At 40.1% G+C, this 14345-nt stretch overlaps 2 protein-coding genes across 8 annotated transcripts in view; both read left to right on the top strand.

Annotated features, from left to right (window-relative positions):
- The window catches only part of SKA2 (spindle and kinetochore associated complex subunit 2), a 35302-nt gene extending 30831 nt beyond the window's left edge, over positions 1-4471 (top strand). The window contains exon 4 of the mRNA XM_055399684.2: positions 1568-4471. Within this exon, the coding sequence (XP_055255659.1) occupies positions 1568-1636 (69 nt within the window). The 3' untranslated portion in view covers positions 1637-4471. The remainder of the gene's footprint in view (positions 1-1567) is intronic.
- A 1979-nt stretch (positions 4472-6450) lies between these two features.
- Positions 6451-14345, top strand: part of TRIM37 (tripartite motif containing 37) — a 152440-nt gene continuing 144545 nt past the window's right edge. For 2 of the 7 annotated variants that reach the window (XR_008682420.2, XM_055399624.2), the window contains exons 1-2: positions 6456-6958; positions 8696-8797. Coding sequence is in view for 5 of the 7 variants with exons in the window: in XM_055399624.2 (XP_055255599.2) it covers positions 6938-6958; positions 8696-8797 (123 nt within the window). In the remaining 2 variants the exon portion in view is untranslated. Of the gene's footprint in view, positions 6959-8695; positions 8798-14345 lie in introns of all 7 variants that reach the window. The other 5 variants (XR_008682427.2, XM_055399648.2, XM_088828633.1 and 2 more) reach the window with 4 other exon arrangements.

Raw genomic sequence — 14345 nt, 5'->3', positions numbered from 1 at the left:
TCCTGTTTTTCAGATAGAAGAGGGAAATTCTGTCACTATTTGAGTTGCAGTAAGTGTTTTTGTTTTATCCATGTGAACATTTTGGGCAAATGGTTGGCTTGAGGAGCCAAACCGGGTGGGGTCTCCAATAGCCACATGTGACTATATATTAATGACTTAAAATTACAAGTAATGAAATAAAATGAATACAATCCTTCATCAATGCAGATACAGAATATACCCAGGATCACAGAAAGGTCTATTGGACAGCGTTGCGCTGGAGATTCTGATTCTGTGGGTATGAGGTGTTCCCGATTTGACGGTCTCTCTAGAGATGACCTACATAGTTAGGCAGATTTGTGACCATGTGAGTGATTCTTCAGGTCCTACCTCGTGTTATTTCCTCATTAACTCTGTTTCCCCTAGCCTATTCATTGGTGCTCTGTGAAAGCCCCTTACAACTTACCTTCGGCTTCTCGTCTCCCCTTTGGTTTTGCTGCTCTTACCTGCTTTTGTGGATTTGGTTCGCTGGTTGTTTTCTCAGCATGTTCTCCCTTTCTGTGTAAGAGATGACTGACTCTTGAGATGTGTGCCGTTCTCACAGACTCATGCCTGACGTAAAAGTGGCGCTATCTTTAGCTTCAGGGATGTGCCTGATTGGCAAGGGGAACGGATTTTCCTTTAACTAACACTGGGTCAGGAATGGGTTTGTAACCCAAATGGTATGTGAGGAGGGGGAGTCTGGAAACAGGAAATTAGGAAGTTTCCTCACTGCTGAGAGACCCCTGGGAAGAGAAAGCTTTACTTGTTCTAAACATTGTGTACAGATGTGATACCTGGAGCTACCTTCCTGTCAGCCTGAGAATAAAGGATATCAGAGCTGTTAGATGGAAAAAACTTGAGTCCTTACATTGTTGAGCTGCTTCATAAACCAGCCCTGAAACCTGCCCTTTTTATGTATTTATTGTGCAGAGATAATGCATTTTATTTATCCATTTTTCTGTTACTTGCAGATAAAAGCATCTTAATTGTCCTTCAAAATTTAACCCAAGTCTCTACTTCTGAAGAAACTTCCAGACTATTTTTTTTCAAACTTCTTTTTCAAAATACTTTTAGAATATGGTGTTCAGATGTGACTTCTTTGGTTCTGTTACAGTCCTTAAATTGTTCGATTTGTCTTGTTTCTTCAATTTAATTGCAAGTTCCTTGGAAACTCAAATATCAAAGTAACTTGTATGTACGTAGCTAATATGTCTTTTTTCCTTGCCTTTATAAATTTGTCATTATATACCTAGTGTGAACTTGTGGAAACATTTATTGGTGTTACAAAGCAGCAATTAGTTTAATAGCCTATAAAGATTTTATTTAACTTTTAAAAAATTCATCTTATTGAAGTATAGTTGATTTACAATGTGTTAATTTTTGCTGTGCAGCAAAGCGATTCACTTATACATCTATATATATTCTTTTTTTAATATTCTTTTCCATGATTTACCACAGGATACTGAATATAGTTCCCTGTGCTATATAGTAGGACCTTGTTCTTTTAAGCTTTTCTGAAATAAAGATTTTGTCATTTGTTTTCTAGCTGTTACCACTGACTGAAGAAGAGAAAACTGCGGCAGAGCAATTAAGAGCTCACATGTCAGACTTATGAGGAAGAAATGGACTTGCAAAAAGGAACTCTAATGGGGAAGAAATCAATCCCAGAAATTTAGGAAGATGTCTTGTTAACATTGATGACTATTGGTCGGGAGATGACAAAGGAGATTTGGCTTGGGTGACTGGATAGTGATGTTTCCACAGAAGAGGGGGATACAAGAGAAGGGCAGATATTGTATTAATAAAGTTCAGCCAAAGGGGCAGAATGGAAATAAAGAGATTTTAAAAATATATGCACACATGCTTAGTAATTTCAGGCAAGGAAGTCCCAACACCATTTTGTATCTGTTTTTGTATAACTGGGATAACACAGATGTTCTGACTGACCTATTGCAAAAGAATATTATGTACTGTCAGTCAGTCAGATGTGAATGAACATGCTTGGGAAATTAAAGGTTAGAAAAATGTTTGTACTATATTATACATATGTAAATAGTTTTATTGTTGAAAATTCTGATCGCAGATGTGGTCACCTTATTGGTGAGACTGCTAATATGTAACTTAACAGTCTCTCACAATACCTACCTTAGTAGAAAGCTGGCTTTTCTGTGACAGCTTCACTTTTATTTTTGTCCTGTTCCTTCTGCCTGCCAATGTTGAGCATGAGCTCCGCTTTCTAATGCTGTTTCAGATTGTCCCTGTCATATTTCAGGGACCTGAAATATACCTTTGTCTCCTCTAGTCTGTATTACTGTACTTGTTCAGTTCATTCTACTGTAAATCTCTATATATGAACCTTCAAGTTGTGAACGTTCGAAGACGTAAACGTGTATTTTCCCCTCCAATCACACAAGTTAGCTCCTTTTGAGGAGGCACTGTTAGGTTTTGAGACACAGGACCTGAATGTAGGATGGTACATGAAGGTTGCAGCAGCCATTCAGAATGTAATCCAGTGCTACCGTTGCATCTATGATGAAAAAGAGCTAGCACTCAGACATTACTGGATTGTTCTTTCAAGAAGGCAGACAGAATTGAACCCAGCAAGGAACCAGAACCTGTGCCATCAACTGCAGGTATGAGATCGCAGCTTGCCCTCTGTCTCCTGTTGCTGATGACCCTGCAGCTCTGCCATCTCCCACCTCCCCTCCCTCTCCAGTCAGTAACTCTTCTTGCCTGTTCACTCGATGCCAGCCCTTGCTGTCCTGTTCTACTGTGCTTCCCAAGATACTGTACTTTCAGATTAAAAATGTTTTCTGTTTGTTTCATATATATTATTTGTGTGAAAACTATTATAAACCTATTCCAGTACAGTATATAGCTGACTGTGTAAGCTGGGCACCTAGGCTAACTTTGTTGGACTTAACAAAGAAGCTGGACTTAAGGAACACACTCTCAGAATGGAACTTGTTCATATGTAGGGGGCTTACTGTATGTGAAAGCTAAGAAAGTGAAATGAGAGGATCGTTGCAACTGTTGTTTACCAGTTTTGTATGTATGTGTGTGTGTGTGCACCAATGTCCCTATTTTTTTTTAAATGGCATGTAAATAAGTAAATCATGGTATACACTAGGAGATCAAGTTACCAATAGAATTATCACTGTTAATGTTCTGGGAAATGCTGAAGCTATGTTAAAAAGTTGAGAGGAGAAGCAGATATTGAAGATGTAAAAGCAGGTTTTAAATTCTAGCTGTACAAGCCTGAGCAAATCACTTAACTTGTGTGTCAGGATGATTGGAAGTACAATGAGATGGTAAAGTATTAAGGTTTGATATTTGGTAATTCAATAAATATTTCCATATATATAATAAAAACAGTACTCAGGCAAGTAATATTGAGGAAGTTCCTGTCATGATACGACTCTGGGGTGCGATGCTGATTGGTAGGATTGAAAAATGGTGGTATCACAAAGAGGTCTTAACAAGTTACTGGAGTTAAAGTGTTTTGCTTTCAGTCACGGAAAAGAAAACGATGTTTTTCCTCTGACTTCCTTCACAAGTTACCTTAAAATGTTAGTTCTTCCCCTCATCCCTCTTAAAATTGTCCTCTCTGCACTTTGTATATTATTTCCCAGGGTTCATTTATTGCCTCTTTGGGGAATGATTTCCAAGTATAAATTATTCCACTAGAAGTGAAAGTGTTAGTTGCTCAGTCGTATTTGACTCTTTGCAACCCCATGGACTGGAGTCAGCTAGGCTCCTCTGTCCACGGAATTCTCTGGGCAAGAATACTGGAGTGGGCTGCCATTCCCTTCTCCAGGGGATCTTCCCGACCTAAGGATCAAACCTGGGTCTCCTGCATTGCAGGTGGATTTTTTACTGTCTGAGCCACCAAGGAGGCCTAGATCCAAATTTCCAATAAAAACCTTGACCTGAATATTCAAATTGAATGTGTCCAGAATACTTAACTGATTTTATTCTGTTAACAGCCACTATTCTGTTAGCTGGAATTAAGGTTTGCATATGTTTCTTTATATTCTTAGTTAATAAAATCTGTAACTTTTGAAATGTTTATTGTATACAACATGCATTTACCTTCACTCTTCTACCTAGTTTAGACCATTTTTATTTCTCATCTGGATAATTGTTTTTTCTTATGTGACTGTTCTCTTAGGGCTCAGACAGTAAAGTTTTCGCCCGCAGTGCGTGAGACCTGGGTTTGATCCCTGGGTTGGGAAGATCTCCTGGAGAAAGGCATGGCCACCCACTCCAGTATTCTTGCCTGGAGAATCCCCATGGACAGAGGAGCCTGGCAGGCTATAGTCCATGGGATTACAAAGAGTAGGACATGACTGAGCAACTAAACAGCACACATGTAACTATGTCTTTTTATGTCCTAAGTATTAGGTTGTGTTTTAAATATGTTAATAAAAAATAAAAGTATGCCTATTCTCCCAAACAACTGCAACTTCTTCAGCTGTTTCTATAATATATATACAAATCAAAAATCATTTTTAAACAAAAATAGGCTGACAGCTTACACTGTACTGTAGCTGCACTTGGTCTTTTTTTTTTTTCATTTTAAATATATCTTCATGTCACACATCTGCTCTTCTTTTGAGCAGCTGTATATATGCATTTACCATAATTTTTTTTCACCAGTTCCTCACTGATAGGCATTTAAGCTGGCCCTGGTAAAGAATCCGCTTGCAGTGTAGGAGACACTGGGGACTTGGGTTCCATCCCTGGGTTGGGAAGATCCCCTGGAGGAGGAAATGGCAACCCATTCCAGTATTCTTGCCTGGAACACTCCACAGACAGGAGTCTGGCAAACTACAGTCCATGGGGGTCACAAAGAGTCAGACTTGACTGAGCATGCACACTACAATAGACAAATTAGGAGATGGGGGAAAGGGGGAAAAGAGGAGGATCGCAAGATATGCCCTCAAGGAATTCTAATAGCGCTGACCACAGGTTTCCCAACCACACAGGGTAGTTGAGCATCCTCCCAACAAAGTTTTCTTCTTGTTTAAGTGAGCCAGTATCTGACTTTGCTGACAAGCAATGACCCCTCATTAGTTGTTCAGGTTTTCTAATTTTCCACTATTGTGAACAATTAATCTTAAACAGCTTGGGGCTCTTGGGCAGATACATCTATTAGTACTAGAACCTATTTTAATATTTATCATAGATAGTAATTTGTCTTTTTTGCTTTCTGCTCTACAGGGTTGCAAAGACCCCTTCTCATTACTCTGAATCCCAAGTAATATAGTCCTGTGTCCCACAAGTTTTTTCCCCCACAGATGCACATATAGTTTATTAATGATTACATTTTGAAGCCAGCCATTTTGATCTAGTACTTAAATAAGCTGTTAAATATTAAAGCATTTTTAAAATTTGAGGTAAAAAATAACCATTATTAAAATGTACAATTGAAGGCATTTTAGTATAAAAGATGTGCAACTATCACCTCTATGTAGTTCCAAGGCCATAAATAATTTTTGGTGAAAGGATTTTTCAGGCACAATGATCCTAAATTATCTTTGTCCATGGCTCCTGCCATTAAAGAAAAAATTGTTATGCCCACTACTTACACGAAAGTCCAAATACCTTAATATTTAACAACTTCCTAAATTATTGCTGATTCTCTTCAGATGCATTCAGTTAGGTTAAGTGTAACAGTTTGCAAGGCACTGGAAAGAAACTTCATTTTAGTTCAAATGAAGGATTCTATGTATATCCTTTGTCTCATACCTTCAATTCCTGCAATCTTTAAACATGTTTTACCTAGAAAACTGTAGAAAGGAGACGCCGATACAGGAACGCCGAACACAGGTGAAACCCTTGCACTTTCCAGTCTTAAGGCGCTAGCTCACCTTAAGCCCCAAGCAATGCAGGGCGGCAGTGGTTGCATGGGGCAGTCTGCCGGCTACACAGTACAAGGTCCCATCCTCCCACGCCCGACACTGAAATTACCGCTCCGGGCTTCACAATCTGGAGCTTTGCTTCAGTAGTTGGGGCGGAAGTCCTAAAAATCAGAATCTGGGTTTGCTCCTCGAGCAAGAATCACCAGCCACGAGTCCTCTACACCACAGTTTTGCAAAACGCGGGCCACAAGCCACCTGCAGCCCAACCAGCGAGAGTAGTAGAAAAACGCTGATTTCGTGGAGCCACGCCCTAGAATCCGAATACCTAGGGGTGTGGCTCCAGAGTCTGCATTTCCCCCCAGACCTCCAGGTGGCTCCCGCCTTTGGCGCTCAGAAGTTTGAGACGAGTGCAGCCCCGCCCCTCCCCGAGCGGGGCGGGGCGCGACCCAGCGCCGCGCTCTCCTCCCCCTGCGCTAGCCCAGACCGAAGGCACGCAACCCAGCGGCCTCGAACAGCCAAATCTCGTGTGCGCTCCCGCACCGCGGGAACTAGGCGCCCGCTCCTGGCCCGCTCCCTTGGCGCAGCGGCCTGCGCGCATGCGTGCGCGCGCGCCGCGCCTTTCCTCACGCCGCGCCTTCCGCTGCCCTGGTTACCGTTAGTGTTTGCGAATTCCCTGTAGCACCTTCTTCGCGGGAGACCAGCGCCGCCGGACTCCGGCAGCGGTTCGATACGCGCGCGCCTGCGTCACGTGGGCCGAGGCTCCCTCGCGGTCGCTGGCGAGCCGCTGAGCCGGGAGGAGAGGAGCTGCGGGCTACCGCTCACCCTCCCACCGCGCCCAGGGGCTGGCGCCCGGATGAAAATGGCGAAGCGGGGGTAGCTGGCGCGGAGCGTGAAGCTATGGGGCGCGCAGGTGTGGCGGCCGTCGGAGCCCCCTGAGGCGGGCGCCGGTCGGTTCTCCGGGGCAGTTTGACCTGGCGACCTCGGGCTGGCGCCCAATCGGTCAGATCACGGGCTCCGCGGGTCTCCGAGGGCCCCACCGAGAGAAGGGGGCAATGGATGAACAGAGTGTGGAGGTGAGGGGGCTTGAGGAGGGTGGTGGCTTAGTCTCCCTCCTCACCCGCTGAGCGTTCTGTATTCGGGGCGCCCCGTCCTAGTCCGCCCTCTCGTGGGGCACCCCCGCCCCACTGCTGCTGCTGTGGAGGGGCTGACCCAGTGTTGGGGGCGCGGTGCTCGTTCTGCAGCCCGCAAGGGCGCCTTGAGCTCGGACAGTTCCCGCAGTCAGGTGGTGCGTATCCGGGCGTTTTCAGGATGTCTTGGCACTGGTACTCATCCCCACGGGGTTTTTGCAAACTACAGCCTTTTCGGCGCAAAACTGCAAATTCTTTACATGGTCGTGCTCTTGCGACTCGCGACCAGTTCTCACGAGTTTCTGAGCTAATCCGAGTCTCCCTCCGAATGGGTAATCATTCCCTTCTCCGCGGTATATTCTGTAGACATCTGCCCTTCCCAGATTGAATGAGGATATACTCTCACTATCCTGTTTGATTGTAGTGTTCTAGAGCAACCTGTTCTTTTTATCTGAGTCTTGTAAACGATGTTTTCAAATGTTTGGGATACTGACTTTAAGGCTAGGAACGTAAAAAAAGATTGCTTATTAGACATAATTATATAATATTAATAATTAAGGCTCAAAATTTGAACCTTTCAGTTACTAAAGTACTAAATCCTTGATTCTTAATTAGGGACAACTATATTAGTTGAGTACTCCACTTGAAACTAGTTCATCCAATGGTCGTTTTGTGTCCCATCTCCCCCCCACCCACTCCCCGCCCCCCACCCCCAGAGTCTGCATCTCACAGATTCTGGTCCTGCAGAGTCATGGTTAGACTCATGAGTAATTTTCTCCTTAATTCCTCTTGTAAAAGTATTATAAAGGTTTTGTAACCTTACCTTGGTTTTTAGAAGCGTTTTAATTCCTCTGGAATGGAGTAAAAATAAATGTGAGTACTGTAAAAATAAACTTACAATATGTAATAACCTACATTTAATTATGTCTGTTTTCTTGCCAGATACTTCCTAAATTGATTCATCTGAAACTAGGAAACATAATATTGTTCCTTCTATTTATGTAATTTTTTTTTCTTCCCAAAGCCTTCATAGAGCTGCCACCAAAATTCTCAGTACAGGCAAATAAATTGCTAGGAACATTGTGGCAGAAATTCAGATTTCTGGATTCTGAATCACATCGTTTCCCTCTTGATCAAAGTATGCTGCCATTAATGGATCTTTTTATACTTAAAAACTTATAAACACAATCCACTCCCCTTGGGGAATTTGCAGAAAAAGCTACAAGTTCATAGTGTTCATTCAGTCATATAGTTTGCCTTTTTTTGGTTACATCATAAGGATTTTTTTTATCATAAAGTTCAAAAATATTTCTAGTGGCTATCATAATCTATGTTAACTCCTGTAATTTAATATTTTGACCTTTGGACTGTAGTCAGATTCTTGCCATTATAATTATTGTTTCAGTGAGAATATTTGTGCAGAAGTCTATGTCTGAATTCCATGTTCTTTGCTTATACCAGGATCATTGTGAAGCTTAGAAAAATGGAGGCATTTTTTCCCTCAGGAGATGTTCTGAGGTACCTGGACCTTGACTAACCAGTCGTATATGGGATATAGTTGAAACTGAGACGTTGTGAATCCAAAATAAATGTAAATGTTGAATGAATTATTGCAGACATGCTTTATACTCTTGATTCAGTAGCCTAATCTGGTGAACTTTAACATCTTTTTATTATTTTCAGAGCATTGCTGAGGTTTTCCGATGTTTCATTTGTATGGAGAAATTGCGGGATGCGCGCTTGTGTCCTCATTGCTCCAAACTTTGTTGTTTCAGCTGTATTAGGGTAAGTTGTGTAACTCTTTTTACATGCATTTAGCATATATAGGGTATATTGTAAAAATTAACCATTTTTTGTATCTTTTTAAAATTTGATATTTCATGCCCTTTTAAAAACGTCTTAAATGAATGTTCCTTAATAGGGAGATTGTCAGCGTATATTGTTAAGCTCTGTGGAGATGAGTAATCAAGTGATAACTGCCTTGAAATGTCTGGAAACCAAAGCCCAGTGTAACTTTAATATATTTACATTATTAAATCATTGCACATTTAATAAGTACTTATGAAGTGCTTACCTGCATTGTATTTGGGGTTGAGGATGCCAGGAGAAGTGATGGAAGCGCTTTTCCTGCACAAGTTTAATTAAGAGAGTGGACTTTGTGTTTATATTGAGGAATGTGTAATGTCATAAAGAGGCACTTACAGAGTGCTGTGAGACTCAGGAGGGAGAGTTTATACTTGTTTGATGGGTAAGATAGAGAAAAAGCTAGTAATGGGTTCAAAGGGAAAGAATAAAGTCATATAATCTTATAGTTAAGAGACCTTAAAGGTGAATATAATCTGTTGGCTTTAAAATTAAATGTCAGTGAACCCCACATCAAAATTATGAGAAAGCCTAAGATGTAAAGCAGAAGAAATTATTTTGGTTGTATATAGGGATTCAATGCATATCTGCAGGCCATAGCTGAAAACTGCCCTGCCCACATTACTCTTAGTAGATAATTTCCTTTATTGAGAAAGTCAAAGTCATCTAACATGCTCTTCATCTCAAACTTTCTCTGTGGTTCCTTGTTCCTGCCTGAGGAAGATAAATATCCCTTTGTCAAGAGTAATATCTGAAACACTTAAATCATTTGCTTCCAGTCACACAGTTAGCAAATGATAGAGCTGTATTTGAACCCAGGAAGTCTGGCTCTAGAGCCTGTGTTCTTTGGCACTACACTACATGTGCAGAAGGCCTCGGTTACATACCATGCTGGTTCTCCCACTCATAAACTGAGAGGCTTGATCTTTGCATTGTTTTCTCAAACAACAGAATGTGGATAACAAGATCTGTCCCACAAAATGGTTGTGGCATTAAATGAGATAAGTAAGCTAAAAGGTTTAATTTAGAAACTAAAATATACTCTCCACTTGTGCTGTTCTGTTGTATTCTAAAAATAGCAACTCATACACATGTTTTATAAATGGTGTAGCCGAAGTGAGATAGATTTAAGTGGCCTTTATCACTGTAGTTAATTGATAAAGTGGATCTGGATTCACCTCTTTTGATGACGGTCTAGTATACATAAACAAGCAGGAGACATGGATTTGATCCCTGGGACACGAAGATCCCTTGGAGTAGGAAATGGCAACAGTCTCCAGTATTCTTGCCTGCAAAATTCCATGAACAGAGGAGCAAAGAGTCAGACGGGACTGAGCACAAAAATACGAAGATACAAATATCACTATATGGATGACCTCTGGTTATTATCTTGTACTTCACTGATCCTTCATTTCTTCACTGTTACCTTCTCCTCATCCTGTTCCTTACAAGAGTGTATTTCTTAAATATTGTGCTGATATTTTCTTTTATGAAATGTCTGGGAATTTTTCATCTACTTTGAGAAATTTGGTTTACTTTTGCATGGCTTCTAAATCTTCCTTCAACATTGCCTTATAAATGTCATACCTGATTGTCCTTCCAGCATTTGAGATTTGCTTCAAATCAAATTCTTCCTGTTATTTTCTCAAATTGACTCTCTTGAACTTTTTTCTTTGTTTCTTCTTTTCTACCAGGAGCTCAGACTCAAAACCTCTTGACACCAATGATTTTTAAGTTATTATCTCCTAGTGTCATTTATATTTGTCCTGCCTTTCCATTCTTTTTATTGCCGTCCTCATGGGGCTTCCCTGGTAGCTCAGGCGGTAAAGCGTCTGCCTACGAACGCAGGAGACCTGGGTTCGGTCCCTGGGTCAGGAAGATCCCCTGTAGAAGGAAATGGCAACCCACTCCAGTATTTTTGCCTGGAAAATCCCATGGAGAGAGGAGCCTGGTGGGCTACAGTCCATGGGGTCGCAAAGAGTCGGACACGACTGAGCGACTTCACTTCATTTAATAGAAAATTGCAGATACTTATTACTTCATGCTTCGATAATTACAATTACCATCTAACTGATCTGTCTTAAGTGTTTAATTTGTAGTCCATTTTGTATCCTGCTGCTGTGTTGATTTTTTCCAGTAATGCCGTTCTTTTTTTTTTTCTCCCAGAAGCCTCAGATTTATTGCCTGAAGGATAAAGTCCAAGAACATTAACCTTGTATTCAGACCATCTGGATAATCTGGTTCTAACCTTTTTCTTAGAGTTGTCTTGGTTCCCAAGTACACCATCCATTTGTTCATTCATTCAGCAGCTATTGTATGCCTACTTGGAGTTAGGCATTGACTTCTCAAGGAGTTGGCTTGTTTCCTAGTTAGGATATATACAAAAAAGTAAATAGCTATGTTAGATATCCTCCATAGCATAAAGAAAAATGAAATTGGTTAAGGATTTAGAGTAGGGGCTTTGAGAGGGCACAGGCAGGTACTTTAGGTAGGGTAATCTGGGAATGTCTCTGAGTATATGACATTTGAGCAGAGACCAAGATGAAATGGAAGAGTGATGGAAGTATCTGGGAAAGAAGGTACCAGGCAGAGAAATCAGAAGGGTCAAAGTCCTTGAGAAAGAAATGTTTAGTATGCTGAGAAATAGCAAAGAAACCAGTGTGGTGGGAGCAAAGAGGACAGAGGGAGAGAGGGAAAGGAAATGAGCCTTGGTAAAGACCTTGGATTTTAAGTGTGCCGCTATCCATTGAAAGCTTTTGAGTGATTTGAAGTAGCTGATGCTCTGAAAGCTTTCACTCTGGCTACTGTGTGGAAAGTAGACTATTGGCAGATGGTTGAGGGAGTGAAGAGAACAGTCAGTATGGGCTTTATTAATGAAAGGTGAATGGTGGTTTAGACTGGGATGGGAACACCAGAGGTGGTGAAAAATAGGGTTTTTCCTGTTGTTTTGTAGGTAGAATCAGTGGGTTTTCATACAGATGGGATGTGAGAAGTTTTTTACAACATCTGGATGAATGGTTTTTCATTCTGAAGCAGAAAAAACTGGGGGAGGAACAGATTTGGGTAGGCTATAAAAGTTGTGGGTTTTTTTTTTTTTTAACTTTTAAATTGTTTTAGTAACAGTACAAAAAACATTGTTTTTGCTAGTGAGAGTGATGTAACTAAATATAGTTCTGTCTTAAACCAATTTATGACCATGATACTACTGTTCAAAATTTTGGACTAGTTCAGTTTATTACAATACTTGTATTTTTTAAATCTTAAAAAAAACTGAGATATAATTCACATACCATAAAATTCACCCTTTTAATGTATAAATAAAGTTTTTCTTTTAGTATGTCAAGTTCAAGATGGTTATTATACATTTAATTGGAGATGTTGACAGTTGGAAGTATGAATCTGGATTTGAAGAATGGATTAATTATTGGCATATAGTTAATGTTTAAAGGCAGGGGACTAGATGAGATCACCAGATTACTTCCAATGGGAAGAGATATTTAGGTCTGAACTCCGGGTCACTCAACGTTCAAATATTAGAAGGAGGATTCAGCAGACTATATTAAGAAGGAGCCAAGAATGAGACATCACAGAATTCAGATGAGAGACATGTTTCAAAAAGGAGCGATTTAGCCGTGTCTTATGGTTGTAGCCTGGGAATAGACTGTTGTATTTGAGAATAAGTAGGTTTTTGATGACCCTAATAAGTAATTTCAGTGGAACAGTGGGGGAAAATTTGATGTCAGAGTGGGAGGAGAAAGAAACAACAAGTATAAAAACTGTCAGAGAACTTACTGTAAAGGGGAGAAATAAGGCAGTGAATTGAAGGGGGATGTTGAGAGTCATTTTTCAGGAGAAGTTTTTTATCTTGCTGAGACTGAACCAGTAGAGAATAAATAATACTAGAGAGACGAGGATAATTACAGAAGCAAAGTCCTTGAGATGCTGAGAACTCCACACAGCCGAGTTGTAATATTGTTTATTTGAATGCCTTCTCTGTTCATTTGTCCCCAGAACTTGAACTATCTCTGACAGTCCAGATACTTGTGTCATTTTAACAAACTAACGTTCGGATGCATGAATAGACTTGTCCGAAGTCACCTGGTAGTTGATGACAGACTGAGAGTAAACTTCCTCCCAGGCCAGCACTCTGCCTAGAACTATCTGGTGCCTCCACACATGTACCAAAAGGCAGGAACATTGGCTGTGTTTTCATTTATCTAACTACACTCAGTTGATTTTTTCTCACCGTCTGTTTCTATTTTGTATTTTCTCCCATTTTTTTTTTTTTTTACTGACATCTTTCTCATCTAATTTTTAAAATTTATTTTTAATCCCCTCTTGATTTTCAGCATTGGTAGCAATTCGTTTGCCTATAATTATTGACTTTGTTTTTCATTTTTCTGTCTTTTAAAATTAGGTATATTTGACATACAGTAAACTGAACATATTTAAAATATACAATTTGATAAGTTTTGGCAAATGTTTACATTGAAAAGCCATCCCTGCAATCAAGAGAATGAGTATGTCTGTAATCCCCCAGAACTTCTTCTTGCCTGTTGATAATGCTTCCCTTTGCTTGTTTCGTTCTCAAGCAACCAGCAATCTGCTTTCTATCACTTTAGATAAGTTTGCATTTTCTAGAATCTTATACAAATGGAACCTTACAATATTTACTCTAAAGGGTTTGGCTTTTTTCACTCAGCAAAAATTATTTTGAGATTCATCTGTGGTGTTTTAATAGTACTATTCCTTTTTATTGCTGCAAAGTAGCATTGCATTGTATGCATAGCCATGATTTGTTTATCCATTCACCTATTGATGGACATAAGAGTTGCTTCTAGTTTTTGGTGTTTACAAAGAAAATTTGTATGAACATTTGTATACAAGTCCTTGAATGGACTTAAGCATTCTTTTCTCTTGGGTAAATAGAAATGAAACGGCTCAATCGTATGGTAGGTGTATGTTTAACAAACTGTCAGACTATTTTCTAAAATAGCTGTATCATTTTACATTCTTACCAGCAGTGTATGAAAGTTCCAGATCTTCCATGGTAATGCCAACACTTGGTATGTTCAGTCTTGAATTTTAGCCATTCTTACAGGTACGTAGTAGTAACTCAACTTTTCCCTTGAGATCAAGAGAAATACAGGGATGTGCACTTATATTACTTTGGACCACATTATATTCTCCCCAAACCTCTGGTAACTATTCCTTCTTCTCTGGAATCCTACTAGTCTAAGTACCCCATATAAGTGGAATCAAAGAATATCTGTTCCTTGCTGTTTTATCTCTGAGCTCTCTATTCTGTTTCATTGTCTTTACGTCAGTACCAAACTATTTTGATTTACCATAACTTTGTAGTAAACATTGAAATCAGGAAATGTGAGTCCTGTTAACTTTGTGAGAAGTTTTCAGTTTTTCACCGTGGAGTATCATGTTTGCTGTGGGTTTTTCATGTATTGTTGCTGTT

The sequence above is a fragment of the Moschus berezovskii genome, chromosome 20 (genome assembly GCF_049115385.1).
Source record: "Moschus berezovskii isolate FMDL1 chromosome 20, NW_MosBer_1.0, whole genome shotgun sequence".
NCBI classification, from domain to species: domain Eukaryota; kingdom Metazoa; phylum Chordata; class Mammalia; order Artiodactyla; family Moschidae; genus Moschus; species Moschus berezovskii.
The sequence above is the reverse complement of the archived record's forward strand: the minus strand, read 5'-3'. Positions and strand labels throughout refer to the sequence as shown.